Genomic DNA, 21,841 nt, shown 5'->3' with positions numbered 1-21,841 from the left:
ATTGGGTTTAGAAATTAACTGCAATGTGATAAATATTAGAATCTCAGTTTGTCAGAGATATGGGGGGAAGAGAAACCGACAGCAAAAAAACCCCAGCTGTCGGAATCCGTTCCCCCACTCCCATTATGAGAGGTGTTGATGTAATAGCTTAAAAATTGCTGATTTTATTTTTGGAGTGGATGGAACTTAACTTGCATCAGTTTAAAGAATATATTTTTTTGCCTTTTATTATGATAGGACAGTATAGTATCAAGAAAGTTTGATGAAGCGGGACTTGAACTCAGGCCGCAATAAGCTGAAAAGCAATGAATGTCGATGGAGAGTGTACTGACCACTTGGCTATTGGGTTTATAAATCAGCTCCAATGTGATAAATATTAGAACCTCATTGTGAAAGAAACATAGGGGGAACAGAATCCGACGGCAAATAGGGACTTGAACTCAGGCCGCAATAAGCTGAAAAGCAATGAATGTCAATGGAGAGTGTACTGACCACTAGGCTATATACACCCAGGAATGAAAATGAACGTGCGATTATTCCTAACTGCTTGAATGACTACAAGTCTAAAAAAATCTTTAGTCTGTGGCAACTTTAATCAATAGCCTACATTTAATATTTGACATTATTTAATTAGTAATTAGTATCCAGCTTTTTACATTAAATTAGTTGAGTTAGCATAATTAGTTAATGAACTAATAAAATAATAAAATAAAGTTTAAATTAAGATACTAACCATATATTTCTATATAGCATTGCTTATACCACCACACAACGGACTGTTTATAAGGTGACAATCCGTTATACATGTGAAGATTGTAGGCTGTATCTTGAAGATTTTTTTATTGTATTGTATCTTCTGTTATAAAGACGAAGATTTACATTTCATTAATTCAACAAAATAAGTACACAATGTTGTTAAAAGTAAACAACTTAGGCTATGTTCTGTTAGATGTATTTTGACTACTTTTTGTTTAATTATATCTCTAGGTAATGAAGATATAGCCTATTAACAAAAATAAATCTTATATATAATATATTATCTAAAAAAAACGTATAGGCCTATATAAAATATATTTAAAAAAAAGGGCCTCATTGATTAATTTTGCCTGATTGGGGGCTGCTACTATTTGCTTAAGCTTTTTGAACGTAGAAGTGTGATAAAGGCGTGATAGCCTATCAATTTTATGTGGATAAAGGCATATTTTGTACATGACTACACGTCCTTATAAGGCCAAGAAAATATGTCGTTTTAACGACATAACATCTCGTTATTACGAGAAAAAGATGTCGTTTTAACGACATAAGATCTCGCTATTATGACATAATTGAGGGGAAATAATAATATGTATGTGGCAGCAATGCATTTGCATGACCAATATTTTTACTTTACTCCAAATTTACACTTTGTTGTCAGCTTGTCATAATGTTTACAGTGCACCTGCCTTTAACTTGTACATACTTTCATCCACAATTAACCTGGATAAGTGCATATGAAATTTAATAACAATAAACTTAGATGTAAAGTTAACTTGTCATTTATTTAAGAAATATTCATCATTGTTACAGTCCATACCATTTGATAGCTGTCCAGAATGCAGCACATTGTGAAAGTCAGAAGAAAAATAATTTAGAATACTTAAATTGTATATATTGTGTTGTGGGAAAGTTAAATTAACATAATATGCAATGATCTAATGCATAGTTCCTTCATGAGCAAAAATTGGGAGTTTATTTAATTTTTGATAATTACTTTTTTATTGCCTATCCTTCCCTGGTGTGCTCTTCATTAAATATCATCCTTATGAGCAGCAATTTGGCCTGTGCAATATTGTTCAACAAAATCAGAAATAAATGCTGAAATAATTATCAGTGGAGTGAAACAATCTCATTTTCAGTTAAAAGTAACAATCAACAGTCCTCTTCACCATCCTCCACGAGAGGAATTTCTGCAAAATACAAAGCAAAACATTGGTCATTGGTATGATAAAACAGTGTGTTATACCACTAGGTGGCAGCAGCCTTACCGTCTGCAATGTCTATGCTAGGGCTTGTGGAAGCGGTTTCTTCCATTGAGGTGATGGCATTGGTTTTCTCAGACATGTTATTTAGTCCACCAGCGTGCGAGGAAGATGGCTGTATGCCTTGAAAACATTCTGATGTGTCCGAGATGCTATCGCAGGTCTCAGCCTCACCAGTGTCCAACGGCACACTATTTTGACTCCCTGTATGCCCGGGATATGAAGGTGGGTTTTGCTCTACTGAATGCTGTGAGCTCCCCAGACCAGCAGGGGGCAGATCGTTTGGGGGCTGACAGTAATTACCACTAACAGCTTCTTCATAAGAGGGAAGTGGCACAGCAACACCATCTACAACCAAGATGTTCGGATCCCGGCTTTCATCTTGCTCTTCACTGAAAAAGTAAAAAAAAGAAACTTTTTAATGAGTAATCAAAAAAGATCAAACGACACTGTGAGTATTATGTTGGCTGTACCTTGGCCTTTGCTGGGATTTGCATTTGAAGTGGAACATCTTGGCTGTGATCACCAAGAGCAGGGCTAGCAGCACACTTGTGGCCGTACAAGCCACTACTTTCCATGTGGTTAGTAGAGAGTCTTGAAAATCAGGCCAGGATGTCTCTATGGAGGGGAAAAAAAACAGTACTTATTAACAAGTACATCCAAGTTTAAAGGGATAGTTCACCCTAAAATGAAAGTTAAGTCCTAAATTACTCACCCTGGTGTTGTTCTAATGCCCATATGCCCTTCTTTCTTTTATGGACCACAAAAGGAGAATAAAAAATATAATAGCAGTGAATAGCGACCAGCATCAAGCTTTTTAAAAAAGACTCAAAAGTATCACAGAATGATCCCGTGCGATACATGTCATATATTCCAAGTGTTCTGGGGGCATACGATATGAAATTTAATGTATTATTTATTGAAAAAATACCAATCACTGGAAGCAGTATTAGCCGATACGGATCACCTAATTAAAGCCTTTAATGCTTTTAAACTGGGGTTATTTAGCTATTCTTAACAACAATGTATTTTAAGCATAAAAAATTAAGAGATGATAAAATATCATGAATTGACAACTCTATTTATTGGCAACATATTCCATCCCCTCACTTGAAGGCGATTAGGAACAACTTATAATAAAACATACTATAAAAAAAAAAATCAACAGAAAGTAATCAAATGTAAAACCACTGCATAGTCTTCACTGTATAAATAAAATATAGATTAATCCTACTAAATTACTAAAGTGCAGTGAGTGGTTTTCTCTTGTCTTTTCTTGCTTGATCAACATTAAGGACAGACGGCAGAAGGAATATTAGGCTACTGTCACTTTAAGACCTAATGCACGGATCCAACATTCTGTTCCATATGTGACTTATTTCCCAACTCTTTATGTTCACTTAAGACATAACCGACTGTTTAAGCAAACACTCACCAAGCCAGGCATTTTGACATTTCTGTTTTTAACCACTTAGGCGCAAACCCAAAGTCCAAAGTTCACTTTCCTTGACTGTGTTGTCTAAATACTGTTTTAATTACCCTTTTTATGATCGAGCACGTCCTGCAGTTTAGTGACAGTTTAGTAACTGCATTTTACAACAATCACTGATCTAGCTGATTTAGAAGTTCAGTTTTGGCTTTTAGGTAGGAACGAAAGTGCTTTAAAGGAAAGAAATGCACTAAAGTCTTAAGCCTAGTCCCAGACTAAAATGCACGTTTGAGCTGTTTTAACTGCAAGCAACTTGCACTGATATACATTAAAATGTCATTTTTAATATATGTGCCATTGTTTTGTCTCAAGATGCACACTGGTAATGTTTTTTTTCTTAGGCATGTTTATAAAAGTGACTTAAATGTTCTAATTGGACTAAGGCCTAATCCTTGCTTAATCTAAGCCCTGTCTGTGAAACCAGGCCCTTGATTCTTGCTCTCATTGCTGTATGTTGCTTTCGTTGCAATCTCTCTGCTCTCCGCAAAAGATGTTGCAAATTTATTGTTCTTTTCAGACACTTGGTAGAACTGCCAAACCGGTTTTAGGTGCGTATAGAAAAATTGTCTCACGAGTTTTGCATCATCAGCTCTTCTGATCGGCCTTTACAGAAACCACCGATCAAACTATATAAAGCTATTATCGGCCGATAGCAATCAGCACCCTTAAAAATTCTCCTTTTGTGGTCCATAAATGAAAGAAGGGCATATGAATATTGTGTTTAGGATATGAGAGAAAATTGAACATAAACTTAAAGGAATCAGATAAACAGAGCAGAATTAATCTATATAGATATATCTTACTGACACCAAACTTAACTGTAATATATATATATCCTGACCAAAGCTGCATTTATTTAATAAAAAATACAGTAAAAACAGTCATTTTGTTCAATATAATTACAATTCAAAATAATTGTTTTCCAACTGTTGATGGTTTCAGCATCATTACTCCAGTCTTCAGTGTCACATGACCCTTCAGAAATCAATCTAATATGCTGATTTGGTGTTCAAGAAACATTTCTTATTATTAGTGTTGAAAATGGCTGTGCTGCTTAATATTTTTGTTGAGACCGTAATGTTAAAGAGGGCAGAATTTACTCAAAATATAACTTTTTGTAACAGTTTTAAAAAAGATTGACCAATTTAATTCAAGTCCATTTGTTCCAAAACAAACTATAACTGCATAATTAACTCATACACATAATCAGTTTTATAAATTTCATAAAACTTATTCAACATGAAAGAGAAATTGACCTAATAATTTCTAATTGCACATTCTTTGTGCTAATGTGCAAGCTTGATTAGACTAGGCTGTTCCAAATAAAAATGCTTGTAATCTTTTATCGAAACTGATGCAGACTGATTTACCATCTTTGATGCAGTAGAACTGCAACTGTGGGAACCATTGCCCGTACTGGCAGGTGATGTACTTGTAGTCATTCGCTAGAGAGTAGCCAGGATAACAGTAGTATTCTACGACTGTCCCATGAATGTAGCGGTCACATGGTTGTGGGTGGCACATGTAATCTCCATGTTCTATCATCGAGGGTAAGGAACATGCTGCAAAAACATCAGAGACAGAGAAAAAGACATCTGAAACAGAGAACTCATTTCCTCTTCCTGAGTGTCCCTGTATTTGTTTACAAACACTTCAAAATAACACTATTACGTAGCTTTCTGTTTACATTACTGCAGATTTTCTTAATAATTTTTTTAAAAGTTGCTTTCAAAAGTTTACATATAGATCTTGAGATTTTACTTGTCTTTCATTAACAGAGAAAACTAAAGACCTGGGTATACTTTGTTGTTTCCCTCATTCTGCTCTGTCTTGTGCACAGTTTAGAGCTCGAGCGTTTCTAAGTACGTCCTATGGCCATGAGCATGGAAAGATGCGTTTGGCTCGTGCTCTCTGTCTAGTGGGCTTTGTTTTCAAGCGCTCAGTTCACTTGCATGTGCACTGACACAAAAATTGTGCTGCATGTGGACGTCCGTGGACCCTCCTGATGACGTAAAGTGAAGAAAATTCTATCACATGGACAGTACGCGGACCGACACGGAACGTGAACGGCCGAAGTATACTATGTGATTAAGACTATATACTGTAAACCCTTAACTAAGGTTTGTTTACAAGACAATAATGTACTAAAAACTCCTTTTTGCTTCCAGATGACAACGTTGTCAAAACGAGCCCGTTCATAAGGATTCGCAAAAACGACTAAAGACGCTGTATTATTCATGCCAGGCCAGTAGTTGGCGATGTAAAGAAACACTTCGCGCCTACAGACTGAACACGTAACATGCATGCGCATGACATCACTGTTTTCACAAATTCACATTTTTGTAGTTTACACATAGACGATAACCGTATCGTTTTCATCAACTTGCACTTTGAAACCCAAAAGTCTGCATCTTCAGGCCCCAAACGCAGTTGTGTAAAGAACGACCATTCTAAAAAGATAATAATAATAAAGAACATTTTTATTCTGAACATAGCTTGTGGATCTTGATTCTCTCAAAACTGAGAACTGATTTAATGATATTTACCCTCAACATCAAGGCACCGGGGTGGCGTGTCCGACCAGATGAGGTTATACATGCATTCCAAAAGTTCAGGACCCTCCAACTTGTAACCAGGAAAACACTGGTAGTGGACTACAGTTCCAACAGGCACAGAGAACTCTGTTTCCGAGATGTTCATGTAACTGTGTGGCGGGATCAGCGGCCGTAGACAGCCTGTGGAGACAGAGAAGCGCATCAAACCCACATCTTAAGTGGAGGACATCATATCACATGAACATTTTTGAAATATAGTCAGATTTGTTGACTTGCATCAACCTTGACAAGTTGGCTGATTATCCCACGTCCCATCGGCTTGACACACTGATTCCATAGTTTCCGTGTCAGGATACCGGATCTGAAATCCCTCATGACAGCTAATAATGAGGCTGTCGCCAGGCCTGTACGTCTTATTTGTGACATGGGCATCCTCGATGAATGGAGGAAGACAATCTTTGAAAGATAGATTCTCCAAATAAATAAACGCTGCAACATTTTCATACAATTACAGATGAAACAGTAAAAATGATTGAGTTACAGAACAGAATTATTTAAGACTGAGTAGCCACACCTGATGAAAGGCACACTGGTTTAAGGCTTGGTTTCCAGCCTACCGATCCATTGTGGAAGCGCGTGCAGATAATCTTGGCCGGCCCCTTTAAGTTATAACCATCTACACAAGAGAACCTCGCCACCGAGTTTTCGAAGAACACACCGGTGTTTGGAGTTCTGATTCCGTGCTCAGGAACACCGGGATCATTGCAGAACTGCCCCACTAAAAGTGCACCGGGAAGAACCAAAATCATGCATTTAAAGCAAAGAAGACATCTTATGATTGTGCAGATGTATATGTATATTCAATGTATATATGATTATAATCAAGGTATTAATCAATATTTTTCCTGCTAAATATCACATGAGTTGAATGACTTCTCTGGAGATTTTACTTTGTTATAGAAGTTACCAGTGTGATTACTGAAATGTTCTTTTCATGTATTCTTTGATGTGTGTATTTGATATCTGAATGCAGTAACAGTGCTTGCTTATTTATCCCGGCTTCCAGAAATGAAATCGGGACTTGTTTTGTGTTTGAGAAAGGTCTTCAACGTGTTAAAACATATAGGGGTAATTGAAGCCAATAGTTTAAGGGACCATTCCTTTGTTAAAGCCTTACTTTCCAGTTAGACTAAAGTGTAGCTCTCCTTGAGAGAAAGAATGCATTATCTTGATGTTTTGAGAGGACTCTCCTGTTTATAGTTAGAGCCTGGCCAAATCCAACCTTGGAAAAGCTGTGTGTCGGTGTGTGTTTTAGTCTTCTTGGTTACAGGTTAAGGAACCACTGGCATTACTGGACATTGACTGAGTTGTTGTTTGGGACATGCTGGCGCCCAGCAACCCAAATCTGTGACCTGGAAGGCCTAACTTCAGGGTCAGAGTGTCAGCTGCATAATTAATGGAGATATGCTTCCGTCTATCTGTATATGTGTGGAAAATTACTATGTTTATCCATTTCTTAGCCAATCAGAAACTGCAACCTGAAGTAATGACGTAGCTTAGACCTGGGTGAAGGGTATAACTGCTGTGATCTTTGTAACTGTAAGCGGGACGGCCTACAAACTCCTGTGTGAGTCTTGAAGCTGACTTCTGCTGATGAAACTGCAAACTATCTTCAGTAAAACTTTTCTTCAATTTATTATAATTCTGACTCCGGGTCTTTTTTCAAACATCTGGTCCTTGGGTCCTAAACTGTTTACCCCTAACAAGATATCAGTGTTGGATCCTAATGTCTGTAATTTGATCGTTTTTTTGTTCCATACCATCCAAGCTTTAATATACTCTTGTTTATATCTGCTACATATGAAAGTATTTCATTAAAAATGAAAAAATAAAATAAAATAAAAACACTGACTGGTCTAAGGTACATTGAAGCTTGTTTCCGCCACAGAATAAAAAATAAAAAGGGTAATTGCGACTTTTTATCTCACAGTTCTGACTTTTTTTCCCCTCAGAATTGCGAGTTTAAGCACTGACTTTCTCCGAATTGTGTCACTCAATTCTGACTATATCTCGCAATTCTGACTTTATAACTCAATTGTGAGGGGGAAAAAAGCAACTGCTACCTGAGTTCGATTCCCAGGTCCTGCTCCCCTCTCTCCCTACCCCATGCTTTCCTGTCAAAATCTCTACTGTCCTATCCAATAAAGGCACAAAAAGGCCAAAAACATTGTACTCAAAAAAACTCAAAAACTCAAAAAAATTGTAATTATCTTTTAAGTTATTTTATTCCGTGGCGGAAACTCTTCCATACATGTATGATAACCTGACAAAGTCTGGTGAGTCATGGTGATTCAGCTTATTCAGATGATACCAGTTTCTGTTTCAGTTGCTTTATGCTCACAGATTAAATCATAAACAACAAGAAAGAAATTTGCTATCTCTTTCCGCAATCTATCTTTTCTTAAAATTGTTATTTTCCTTTATATTTTCAATATGGTCTTACAACAACTTCTATCACCTCCTCAGGAGGGTGTTGAGCGCATGATAGCATTTTGTCACGCGTATTTTTGTTGGGTGAAACTGTTAGTGTTACAACTCATCCCGTGTTACAACAGTTTCTCCAGCATCACACTATCAATATATCATTTCCTTTTACAAGAGAAAACACTTTTCGGCTGAGATGTTTGTTTTACTCAATGGTTCTGGAATTTTATGAGTGTGTTTTTGCTTGTTTTGAATTTGTTTGCTTCGTCATGACCAAAGGTTATTCAATATACAACAGACAGCTGGAAAGCAGCATCGTCATGGCATTAAGTGAACAGAACAGAACGGGCCAGGGGGCTATCGACAATTTCAGAGTGTCCCGTTACACAAGGGAGGTCCTGCATCCTCATTATATTCCCAAATCCTTATCACTTATATAATCGCAGCATTTAAGCAGTTCTCTTACCTACTGTGTTAACCGGGAAGGCGGTGACCAGAAGAGGAAGAAGGAGGAGGAGGATGATCGAGAGAATAATCTGGCCGTAGACAGGATGTCCAAATGCAGATTTCTTGCCTTCTTTATCACCATGATGAAACATCTTTCACTGAATGAAATTCATCGGGTCACAATGCTCTGAAATTATGATGACAACGACAAAAACTAGGTAAAACGTGAAAATATTAGGATTGCATCATGGATTTTTAACCCTGCAGAATCTCCTCGCCGACGCGCAGAACATGATGACCAGAAAATCCCCATATCAATTTGTAAATACCAAAATAGTCTTTTCGGGAACGCGTGTAGGGCATATCCGGCACGCATTATTATGCATTATTCTATTGTCTTAAGCGGATCAGAGGAAGGCTCGCGCAACATATCGATGCTGTTTAAATGTACGATGGTCGAGAGGATGATGAAAAATACGTCATAAGCGTCACCAGTCTACCTTACCCGGTTGAAAGCCAAGGTCTAATGATGACGCTACTGCTGTTTTTAAAAAAGTGCTCGTGTTTTCTGTCACCTACCCAATGTCGTACATTGAAAATGAGTTTCGTCGGCGTTTCTCTCTCCCTCGAGCTTGATCAAGCTGATTATATTCAATGGAATAATGAGGTTACTTCTGCTGTTGTAGGCTAGATCATTTCTACACTGTAAAGTTGTCCAGCCTCTCGTGGTGTAATAGGCCATCTCGTGATGGGTAGATGAATTATTATACAGGTCAAAGTATACCTGTGTGGAGAAACATAAAATGAGCAATAGGGAAACAACGTTTTTAAATAAACTATAGGCCTAAATGCTAAAATAAAGAGCAAGAATACATTTGAAAGGATGAGCATGTGATATGATCTGATCAAATAAGGTTTAAAAAAGACATGACATTTTTGGTGATACACAATTTTGATTTACACAAGTAAATCCATTCCTTTTAACATATATATTAACAGCAGGCAATGAATTTAGTTAATTTCAGAATGGAACTTTGACAAATATGAAAACTGTCATTATTTATTAGCGAATTACAGAATATCAGCTATAAAAAGTATTCAGAAATGGTTTTATCTTATGCATTCAAGGTAAAACTGTATATCAGTAAAATTCAATAGTTAGCTGGTAATGTAGGCTACTAACAAATTAAGTGAACAAAGCTTGACCACTGAATGACTCAGATGAAAGTTTAGGCTGAAGGAATTCAATTTAATCACTATAGAAATCATCTAGTCAGATATCATACAGATCAAAGGGCTAAAAGAGGGCTGCATTTATTTATGCAGCAAATTACCTCTTATCAAAGTGCATATACATCAAGAATATACTTATAGAGGCATTATCATTTTAAACATCAAAAGCAACTTTTGAAAATTACAATAACAGAAAAATATGTATTTCCCAACTTCCTGCACAGAAAAACTATAGTCAAGTCAAGTGACCTTTGTTTATATAATGCTTTACACATATTGTTTCAAAGAATCTTTACAGTAATAACAGGAAAATGATTCAATGATGCAAACAGAGTTAATTTCGGCTGGCAGCTCTAAAATAGTGTCATTGTTCAGCTGAAGTCAGTGTTGATTCAGTTCCATTGTAAATATCATCAATAATTAAATCAGTTAATCTATAAAGCAGTTCTGCAGAAAAACAGTGATGTCATCATCCAGCTCAGTTCAGTTCTCATCCAATAGTGTCGGTGCAGTCAGATCAATAATATTGTTGAATATTAAGTATCCCCAACTAAGCAAGCCAGAGGTGACAGTGGCGAGGAACCCAAACTCCATCAGGTGACAGAATGGAGAGAAAAACCTTGGGAGAAACCAGACTCAGTCGAGGTGCCAGTTCTCCTCTGGCAACGAACGAACACGGTGTGATCATGATTCAGGCTGCATCACAAGTTAGAAATCAGATAGTGGATCAGTAGCATTCAAATATTTAATCCAGTTCCTTTAGCTTGAAGATCGGATTCATCACACCCCTATGGAGACGAAGCAGCATCAGAGTGTCATGTGCAGGCCTACATATATTTTCACATGGTCTTTATGGCATGCTATAAGTTAATCATTTTTAATGGGTAATTTTGCTATGAGAATATTTTAATAATTTTTCAAGAACAATTTTAAAGCTTCAACGCATTTTAGCTTATAATATATTTTTAAAATAACATTTCTATTTTAGATAGGGACATAAGAGTTTAACTGTCATTCAAAATTTCAATCCTTCAGAGAATGTGTAGAGTCACAAAGAAGAGTACTTGACGTATAGCTACACAAAGAGACATTACTATCAACTTAGTTAGCAAGTTATCATTCACTTGGATACACTTCCTTGAAACTCGTCATAATCTGGTGGATTGCATTCCTGTACAGTTGCTTTACGTCCGCGCAAATAACGCACAAGTACTAATAGAGCAAAAGCAGCTACTACTAGGAATATTATCAGCCCAACATATTCTCCTGGGGTCGACATGCCCCCCCGTGCTATATAATTAGGGAACGGTGTTGTGAATACTTGACCATTAAATATATCAAGACCGAGAACGCATTCACTTCCATCAACGAGGATAAAGGGCTGATAGCAATCACATCTATAACTTCCTATCGTATTTATACACATGTGAGCACAGTCATTATTTGATTCACATTCATCTATATCTTCGCAGTTTTTTTCGCTTCTAACAAAGCCATCCGGACACCAACACGCCGTCCCGCTTCTCAGACACATCGCTTCACAAACTGTTGTTGTGCAAAATAAGTCACAGCGGCGTGGATCCCGTGCATTAGGACGGTATCGCTCCATACACGAACACCTGTATCCGGTTCCCATAGGAATACATTTATGTTCACAGGGTGCATACATACATCGCGCATTATCCAGGATGACCACACTTCCTTTGCAGAGATCCCGCTGAGGGTCCTCACACAGAAATCCATCCAGTTTTTCTGCGCATGGTTTCACAGTCAATCTTCTGTCGCTGGAGACAGACACGCAGAGAGGAACGCACGCCGTTTCTGCGCTCTCCAAGTTCGTCAACTCCGTGGTCATTTCTCTTTCGCCTAATGCACTCGTATTACACTTATCCTTTGGAAAATGTTGTCCTATCCAAAAGTGTCCTATCGTGTTATCAAGAAGAAAGCCGAAAACGTCAGATGCATTCGGCTGGATAGACAATTGACCGCCCCGTTTTCTGCAATTCTCTTGAGCCGTTTGAAAGTCCGCTGGTATTTGGTAGATGTTTGCACAATGTTTTAGATTACTTGAGCAAGCACAGCTATGCTCCAATCCAGCACAAGACGAAATTAACACGATGAAAATCAAAATCGTTTGTCCATAAGAATCCATCCTATCTTGATTTCAAGAGGAACGGCAACATGAGCTGAATGAGGATAGTCTGTATGGCTTTAAAAGCATGGAATATTCCCAACTTTAGAAAACCCATTAGCAGAGATAAGCCTAAACATAGGAAGGAAACCCCGCCTGAGGGAGCCGAGAAATACACCAAAAGGACGTTGACGAACACTGTCTGTTATATCATGCACCAATGGCAATGACCTTGAAAATGACTCATGAATAATTGTAATCCCACGAGAATGTTCACAGTTACCGATTCATTCATTCATTCATTCATTCATTCAGTCAGTCAGCCATTCGCTCACTTACTTCCTCATGTCGCCTGCTCCAAAATGCGTCTCTATTGCACGCATTGTGTTTGTCGTGCAATTTATACGCAAAAATTAGTTTTTACGTGCATATGATACTGTGATGAACGCTGGGGATTTGTCTTTCTGGTTTGGTTCGGCCCATCTGAAACTTTCTGCAGCACATGTGATTGATGGCCTGAAGGAAGAGATTGATCTCACCTGGAGTGAGGAGATTTAAGGAGAGTGAGAAAAGCGGAGGGGAAGGCAGCACGGGACTGGCTCGTCGCGCTCGGGAAAGAAATGAGGACGTTTTGTGTTGCTCGAGACCGTTAGGGTTTGTCAGGTGTTGCACCAAAAACTGTGACCCATCAGATTCTGTGACCCAAGAGGGCGCTGCTGCACATCAAAATGTGTGACCTCACTATAACTGCCTAATAAATGAGTCAAACTTCAAAATACTGTTTTAGGGTTGATATAGCATTCCTTCAGACTAATATAGACACATGTTTAATTATTTAGAGACATCACAGACCCAGTACCACATAGGTCACAATATATGATAGGTCACAAAATATGATAGACAGCTGTCAAAATGTGTGACCTCACTGTAACTGCCTAATAAATTAGTCAAACTTCAAAATACTGTTTTAGGGTTGATATAGCATCCATTCAGACTAATATAGACACATGTTTTATTAATTAGAGTCATCACAGACTCAGTACCACATAGGTCACAATATATGATCACAATATATGATAGGCAGCTATCAAAATGTGTGACCTCATAAGATGTGCAGCAGCGCCCTCTTGGGTCACAGAATCTGATGGGTCACAGTTTTTGGTGCAACACCTGCAACGAAGATAGCTAGCTAGACCGACCTGTGTAGTTAGATAATAGTGGGGCTGGGGTGTAGGAGCGCTGGCCACATGTTCCAGGAACGGTTGAGAGCCGTGCTGTCCAAAGAGACCTCGTAAAGCCCAAAGACACTTTATAAGTTCTAAAGAGAGCTGTGACGGCCAAAGAGGACTAATTCAGGCCAGAACCAGTGATTAATTGCCGTGACTGTGGAGACGGGAACAACGCTGAGGAGAGCGCGTGCTGTTGTGGACTGCTTGGCACGGCTGATTCCTTTCCCTAGACCCCGGGTCGGGGTCTTGTGTCATGGAAACGGGGAAGTGTTCTATATTTTAATTATCATTGTGAGCATGTATGAGTGAGTGTGTATGTTGTATTTTAAGATTTTGAGGTTTACGGCCATTATAATTCGTGTATGCTGGACTAGGGACGTGCTGATTTTCCACTTAAAAACCTGATTGCTGTGTGATCACGATTTATATTGTGCTGTGCTGGTCTGAGGTTAACCACTAGAGTGCAGTGGAGTGACGTGTTTGGAGTTTCACTTGTGTATCGCCGTTTGTCCTAGTGAGCGTACTGAGTTGATGTTTGATGAACTAAATGCTGTTTCACATAATGACTACTTTTCTAAATTGAACATTGTCAATAAAGTAATATTTCCATTAAAGCCTGTGGTGTGGTGTACCCTCTGTCCTCCATTGAAATCTAATTAAACCTCTTAAAAGAAACCCCAGCCTAGAGGTTTATTACAATACGCAGTTTTCGCGTGCATTTGATTCGCACTTTATTGCGTGTAATAGCCTACACACGCACCCCACACGACTAATCCTACCCATGCGTATCATATGCACGTATCCTACACCACTAACTAAAGGATTATAAGGAACACTTGTTCAATTTCTCATTAATGCAATTATCTAATCAACCAATCACATGGCAGTTACTTCAATGCATTTAGGGGTGTGGTCCTGGTCAAGACAATCTCCTGAACTCCAAACTGAATGTCAGAATGGGAAAGAAAGGTGATTTAAGCAATTTTGAGTGTGGCATGGTTGTTGGTGCCAGACGGGCCGGTCTGAGTATTTCACAATCTGCTCAGTTACTGGGATTTTCACGCACAACCATTTCTAGGGTTTACAAAGAATGGTGTGAAAAGGGAAAAACATCCAGTATGCGGCAGTCCTGTGGGCGAAAATGCCTTGTTGATGCTAGAGGTCAGAGGAGAATGGGCCGACTGATTCAAGCTGATAGAAGAGCAACTTTGACTGAAATAACCACTCGTTACAACTGAAGTATGCAGCAAAGCATTTGTGAAGCCACAACACGCACAACCTTGAGGTGGATGGGCTACAACAGCAGAAGACCCCACCGGGTACCACTCATCTCCACTACAAATAGGAAAAAGAGGCTACAATTTGCACGAGCTCACCAAAATTGGACAGTTGAAGACTGGAAAAATGTTGCCTGGTCTGATGAGTCTCGATTTCTGTTGAGACATTCAGATGGTAGAGTCAGAATTTGGCGTCAACAGAATGAGAACATGGATCCATCATGCCTTGTTACCACTGTGCAGGCTGGTGGTAGTGTAATGGTGTGGGGGATGTTTTCTTGGCACACTTTAGGCCCCTTAGTGCCAATTGGGCATCGTTTAAATGCCACGGCCTACCTGAGCATTGTTTCTGACCATGTCCATCCCTTTATGACCACCATGTACCCATCCTCTGATGGCTACTTCCAGCAGGATAATACACCATGTCACAAAGCTCGAATCATTTCAAATTGGTTTCTTGAACATGACAATGAGTTCACTGTACTAAAATGGCCCCCACAGTCACCAGATCTCAACCCAATAGAGCATCTTTGGGATGTGGTGGAACGGGAGCTTCGTGCCCTGGATGTGCATCCCACAAATCTCCATCAACTGCAAGATGCTATCCTATCAATATGGGCCAACATTTCTAAAGAATGCTTTCAGCACCTTGTTGAATCAATGCCACGTAGAATTAAGGCAGTTCTGAAGGTCAAACACAGTATTAGTATGGTGTTCCTAATAATCCTTTAGGTGAGTGTATGTTCACTTAAAGAAAACTTACAAGTATACTTGCAGTATAAAACTAACTAGTTTACTGAGAGTATACTTCAAAGTGGACTTTGATAAGCTAAACAATGTGCTACAAGTATTTGACAAGAAAACTATCAAATACTTTCACTTATAGTAGCTTAAAAGTATACTTTTATAGGCTACTAAAAATTAGTCCTAGGTAGCATAGAAATAGTACACTTACAAGTTCTATTTCATTGATCTAGTATAGGCTACTTATTACATAAAGTATACTTTAAAATATACTTGAACTTTACTTAATAAAATTAAAGTATATACTTATTTTTTGTTAGGGTAGCCCTGTCGAAGAACAAATCTTTAGATCACTGAAAACAGTTAAATGTAGCTTTATTTGTTCAACCAGACTTTTTTTTTTACAACAGTATCTACACATTGTGTACTTAAAACAACAACAACAACAAAGTCTTTATATATTTACATTTAGTGCCAGAAAGAAAGAAAGTTCACTGAAAAAACCTTGCCCTTTTGTGACAACATGTTCAAATTGTATCATGATGGGTCCTGTTCAATTAAATATTATTTTATAGGCTTTACAGCAAGACGATTATCAAACAAAACAATAAAACAGAAAACAGGTAAAAGACAGAAACTGTATTTAATAAGGTAAAAGGTTAAACAAAAGTTGACATCACATATAACTTGCCCCTCCCTGACAGAAAAACACCCTGAAAAAGAGTTCATCTATTCGTTAAAGTATAACTTCATTATTGACCCTTGCCTTAAAGTATCCTGTGTGGTTTTATTATGCTAGATTTTTTATCCAACATATAGAGGAAAAAAAATATTATAATTCTGAAATCTGAAAAAATGTCACCAGATGTCCAGTAAAGAGCACATTCAGGGCTTTTCAGGGATACCAAATGTTTGGAGGTTTCAACATGACAACAACATCTCCTTGGTCTTTAAAAATGATTTAGTAATCAAATGTAGCACTCTTTTGGACATATGATGATATTTTGTCATTATCATATAAATCTGACTAATTTTCAAACTGTTTATCATAAATCAACATCTCAGGAAAATGTTAATCAAAATATGACTTTCTGTTACAAGAGTGCATTGATTTCATACATGTCCTCTGTAGAGACACCAGGACTTAAAGCATGTTTATCAGGCATTCTGGAAGACACAACAAGTGAATAGGGAAATAAATTATATATAAATATTCATATGAAATATTAGATATTATGAAAATGTTGCCAATTATTTCTCCCATTATTAAATATAATATTATTTCTCCCATTATCTTGTTTTCATTACATGTTGCCCCAAGAACACATTATTAATATGCAAATCAGATACAGTGTATAGATTATTGAATGGGACTACAATTATGGCCATTTTGCATATTGCATAAAGCAAAATGGTATTCATTCCGTTATTTGTTTCATAGTTGAGAATCACCTTTATACTAATTTTGGTTAAAAACAATTCTGACCTAAAAAATGTAAAAGTGAATAAAAAAAACAACAACAATCCCTTTTCCCTGTTTTTGCCAGTAATTTCACCTCATTTCATTTTTGCCTGGTGTCCATAGAGGACTTAGCATAACATATGAACATTTTTTTTCTTTACTTTTTTTGTAATGCTCTTGAAAAAATAATACATTTTTTTTTTTTTTTTTTTTAAGTTCTGAACTGGTGTTTGAAACTGGTGTAGATAACATTGTATCTCTGTTAAATATGATGCTGACAGAAAATAAGTATTCACACTTGGAATAGTTACATTCTATTATTCAGTTGAATGTTGCTTTTTTTCCGTTCTTTGTCCAATCCAGATGAAACCCAGCAGTAGTTGTCAGCAGTGGTATTTTTCAAAGTGGCTTTTTTTGAACGTTTCCATAAAACGACAGATATGACCACAATGAGCGAAACCAATGCAAAAACTGAAGCTAAGACGCACACCAATATCCAAGAACTACCGAGGAAACTTTCTCTGCGTTTAGTGGAGTCCACTTTAGTGTTTGTCTTGTTAAGTGGAGGGGGGTTGATTGTTGTCGACTCAAAACTGACAGGTAAGTGACTCAATTTAGTGATGAACTCTTCTCTATGAACTGGAGGAGGAGTGTTTTGTGGATTCTCAGTGGGATCCTGTATGCAGCTGATGCCATTTTTAGCCAAAATGAAGTTTTCTCTGCATGAACATTTGAAACTACCTATAGTATTGTTGCAGATGTCTTCACATGGTTTACCAAGACATTCATCTATATCTGTACATATCCCGCTATCTGATAATAAATCGTAACCTGCGTGGCAGTAACAAGAGAATGAACCCTCCGAATTGAGACAGCCCTGCTGACACCTTGATTCGGTGCATTCGTCCACGTCTTTACATTTGCCAGCAATAAGCCTGAAACCTGGGTTACACTCACAAAGAAAGCTTCCCGGCGTGTTGTGACACCTGTGTTCACCGCAGACACGCTGATGACATTCATTGATATCAACGCAGCTGATGTTGTCTTCAGACAGCTGAAATCCATCCGCGCATGCGCACCAAAATCCAGCAGCTGTCGGAATACACTTTGATTTGCACGGTGAATTTTCGCAGGTGTTTCTGAGAGCACAACTTACTTGATCATCCATCAGATAATAACCGTCACGACATTCACAACGAACACTTGCTCCAGAAGTCCCTGAACAAAGGTGATCACAGCCTCCGTTTTTACGCGCACAGCTTCTTTTATCTCGAGCGCAAAAACGCTCTGAATTTGTCCAGCCAAAAATGCCATCTTTGTTGTTACAAAATGACATTAAAGATTCTGCATCTTCCGACCCGCCGCACAGTATTTCAGCCCACGTCCCGTGTGGTAACATCGCCAACTTTTCACTTTGAGTTTGCGGTTTGTCTAAGAACGGAAGAATGTATTTGACATCACCTGGTTTTTCCATCACTATAGGTTTGCACCTGCCTTTGGAAAGAAATTTACATATATAAAATGAACTTTCTTTACATGAGCCATCTGTCCACTTGAGATCATCAGTCAGCGAAATCGACACGCATCTTTTTTCCGTGCACGTGCTCAAAGGTTTCTTTTTCCATTTGGAATATTTGGACTCGCTTGGCTCTGACGTCCATCTGAAGCCGTGCAACTCTTCAGTGAAATCAGTGCAGCGTCCTTTCAGCAACTCAAGTCCGATCCAAAGTTTAGAGTTAAGGATGCTGTCTTCTGCTGCTAGAAGAGCTGATTTAACGCTCTGAAATTCATTGTCATTTCTCATTGTAACCAAATTGCCGCCATTATTGACACAGTTTTCTGAAGCTTTTTCAAACTGCTCCTCCTTCAAATGCAATGTGAAGCAAGCCTCGGCCGTGCAGGTTGGGATCACCCGGTCAGTTCCGTCAGCGACAAAAAAGGACAACATCAGAATCAGTACACGCATCATCCCGCCACTTTCATTAATGTTAAAATACTTCTCGCTTTGAGGAGAAATATTCAGTTCATCTCAGAGAATGGAGAAAGAGTTCTTCATAGGAATTCCAAGGCTCAAACTAATGCATCCTGTTTAGTGAATAACCTACAACGGAAATAATGTTTCATTTGTGTCTTCTCAGGGCGAGTTCCTGACGCCAACAAAACACAACTGACCAGGCTGCTGATTGTTTTGACTACTTTCCCAGATGTATCAGCCTATGGCAGTTCAACAACGTGACACCAGTCCAATTTTAGATTTAGACTAATATCCATGTTTCATGCTGTCATAGTTTCTAATGAAGAATCACATTCACACCATATTAACCATTCATAATTTAGTTTACCATGAGTACTAAGTGCCTAAGGTTTGTCAAGTATCAAACAAACAAATCCTGATGTTCTTGTGCCATCAATATTAAACAATAATAATCAGACAAACTGGGAGAGTAGAAAATCCATATCTTTTCATTAATCATAATTCACAAATTAATGTTATCAAAAAGAGGGAACAAGTTGTGTATTATGTTGTCATTATCAAACAACATAATTCTATTGCATATATTTTTAATGAATTACAATAGCACTTTATTTTACAGTCCTGTTCCGCATGTAGGCCTAGTCTTATTATAGTAGGCTAATTACAATAACGGTAATAACTATACTAACCCTGAATCTACCCTTAAATCTAACCTTAACCCATGTAGTTACCTTATATTACTCCAACCCTTTAGGACAATATAGGGCTAGTTTCTACTATATGGGCTAGTTGTCACACTTTTTACTTTTTTTAAAAAATTTTTTTAATATATTTCCAAAATTTTCTGGACCAAGATATAGTTCATTGCACAAACACTGATATTTTGTGCTGATAGTTGGTATATGAACAGCCTTTTATAGGTTATTCAGCAGTAAAAACGAATACGAAACTAAACGATTGAAATAGTTAAGAAATAGCAGCTATGATCTAGGTGTTTGAAACTAACATACAAAACCACGGCTATAGAGAATGCATACATTTGTGTAACTAATCTTTTAATTAAAATAGTCACTAACATAAAGCGCTGTGCATGTGACAACCCTGAATTTAACATTTAATGCATACTGCATACTCAGCCACAAAGGTTATGATCTTTTCTATGTTGTACATAGAAACAAACACACAACATGTCTTGCCATTGTGTCTGTCCTGCCTGATGCTGATAAATCTAGCCATGGATCACATCCTGTGTTTGTGTTAAGCAGGGCAGCGCCTCCACTTGAATGGCAGGAAATGACCTAAGACACCCTTCCGGTGGGCCCTTAAGACCCTGTGTCGATGCAAGTGAAGTTGCTTTTTTTTCGTAGTCATTGGGAATTGTACTCTGTCCTACTATTTTGCATTATACAGGGTGTTGGAATTAGTGAAAAACATTGTCTTCACTGCATTAATACAAGTTAGCATAACTGTGATGATAAGGAACTTCATCAAAAATGCAAAGGACATATTTATTACATACAAAAAGGATGATCTATTAAAAAGGATGGGCATGGATACTTATAGTGGATCATGTCAATGAAGCCCATACTCATAATCATAATTCACTCTATCCAAGTTTATTAATATTCAATTTCAGTACAAAGATCAACCCATTGTCTCTCCCCAAATATCTCACTCTTTTAAAGCAGAAAAGCTCCACAAAGAAACATCTGCTGTCCGTCCCATGAGCTCTGACTTGTAAACAGACAGTTTCCTTCCTCTGTAGTATATTTTCTTATCAGACATCTGCTTGTTGTTTGCAATTTTGCATCTACCTGCTGGTGCAAAAGACTACCCAGCTAGCAAAAAGTTGTCTATTAGATGTTGAATAGACGTAAATCTTCAGCGTCTAATTACGACTTTTCAACGTTGAAAACAGATCGATCTTGATCGTCTTGATGGAATATGTAAAACTCTTTAAATTTATTTGAAATAATAATGAACATGGTTTGGTAGTTTGTTTTTCTCCGTTATTTTAGCATGTATAACAGACTTATCCTGTCTTAGATGATCAGTTGAAAACACGTAGTCAAACAGTCCGGCCGAAACTACTTAGTCACGTCGTAAACCAGTCCAAGGCGGACCGACTTATTTTCAACCATATTGCAACGTTGAAAGACTGATGAGCATAAATATTAAATTCATAATGTATTGTTGAATTTCTGCAAGACTTCTTAGCCTATCAATAAACAAAACAAAAGTCACCTTGAAATTAAAACTGATGATCCAATCAGTTCCCGATGGACAAAATCAAGTCCCGCCCTACATTTTTTTTTCGTTCGAGAAACAATCACTTTGATATAGCCAAGGCCTACATCACAATAGGAAAGAAAAGACTATCCCAACTTCCGTTTCACGCAGACTTTAAAGGCACCATGATTCCAAAATGGACAGAGATCTGAGCAGCTTGTTTATTTCAGGTGCTGTGTTCGTGTTTTTCTGCTTCTCTTTTTCAGTCTCACAGCTGGCAGGAGCGTCAGTGTGTGTGAGCAGGCCTGACCCTCCTTGCATCTGAGGAGAGCTATTATCTTCTTTTATGGATTTTATCGAAACACAGATGTTTTAATTGTTGTTTAATATTGAAACAGAAATTTTAAGGGCTGTCTCAATCACAAAATGATCCCAGTGCACTGAAACGTTCATTCCCTAAAAAGTCCCACAATGCACCGTGAAAACCAGGGAGATAATGTCGGAAAGATATCAGTTCTGCTGTTGTTCATAAACACCAGTAGTAAAGTTGTACAATGAGGACGTTGTC

The 21,841-nt window shown here is 37.9% G+C and overlaps 2 protein-coding genes across 5 annotated transcripts; both read right to left on the bottom strand.

Moving 5' to 3' along the window:
- Nucleotides 1–1,515: 1,515 nt before the first annotated feature.
- susd4 (sushi domain containing 4) lies at nt 1,516–11,982 on the bottom strand. Of its 4 annotated transcripts, none has more exons than XM_079853074.1 (9): nt 11,898–11,982; nt 9,013–9,180; nt 6,637–6,840; nt 6,345–6,518; nt 6,054–6,242; nt 4,878–5,069; nt 2,492–2,636; nt 2,025–2,410; nt 1,516–1,946 (listed from the first exon to the last, which is right to left on the bottom strand). In XM_079853074.1, exons 2-9 carry the CDS (start codon nt 9,143–9,145, stop codon nt 1,909–1,911), a joined length of 1,461 nt encoding a protein of 486 aa, XP_079709200.1. In that variant the 5' UTR covers nt 9,146–9,180; nt 11,898–11,982; the 3' UTR covers nt 1,516–1,908. The 4 variants fall into 4 exon arrangements, with proteins under 4 accessions (XP_079709200.1, XP_079709199.1, XP_079709201.1 ...); XM_079853073.1 differs by lacking the exon at nt 11,898–11,982 and adding an exon at nt 9,573–9,657; XM_079853075.1 differs by lacking the exon at nt 11,898–11,982 and adding an exon at nt 9,323–9,337.
- Nucleotides 11,983–15,965: 3,983 nt separating this feature from the next.
- Nucleotides 15,966–19,495, bottom strand: cd93 (CD93 molecule). Its single transcript, XM_079852818.1, has one exon. The coding sequence runs from the start codon at nt 19,036–19,038 to the stop codon at nt 17,377–17,379; it is 1,662 nt and encodes a 553-aa protein (XP_079708944.1). The 5' UTR covers nt 19,039–19,495; the 3' UTR covers nt 15,966–17,376.
- Nucleotides 19,496–21,841: the final 2,346 nt, after the last annotated feature.

This window comes from Squalius cephalus (assembly GCF_949319135.1).
Source record: "Squalius cephalus genome assembly, chromosome: 20".
NCBI classification, from domain to species: Eukaryota; Metazoa; Chordata; class Actinopteri; order Cypriniformes; family Leuciscidae; genus Squalius; species Squalius cephalus.
The sequence above is the reverse complement of the archived record's forward strand: the minus strand, read 5'-3'. Positions and strand labels throughout refer to the sequence as shown.

Excerpts from the sequence above, each read along its gene's own strand:
- cd93 (XM_079852818.1), bottom strand. The coding sequence starts at position 19,038 with ATGATGCGTGTACTGATTCTGATGTTGTCCTTTTTTGTCGCTGACGGA.
- susd4 (XM_079853074.1), bottom strand. The coding sequence starts at position 9,145 with ATGTTTCATCATGGTGATAAAGAAGGCAAGAAATCTGCATTTGGACAT. Across the intron at positions 6,841-9,012 it reads CTTCCCGGTTAACACAGTAG|TGGGGCAGTTCTGCAATGAT; the intron begins GTAAGAGAACTG and ends GTGCACTTTTAG. Across the intron at positions 5,070-6,053 it reads CCGGTGCCTTGATGTTGAGG|CATGTTCCTTACCCTCGATG; the intron begins GTAAATATCATT and ends ATGTTTTTGCAG.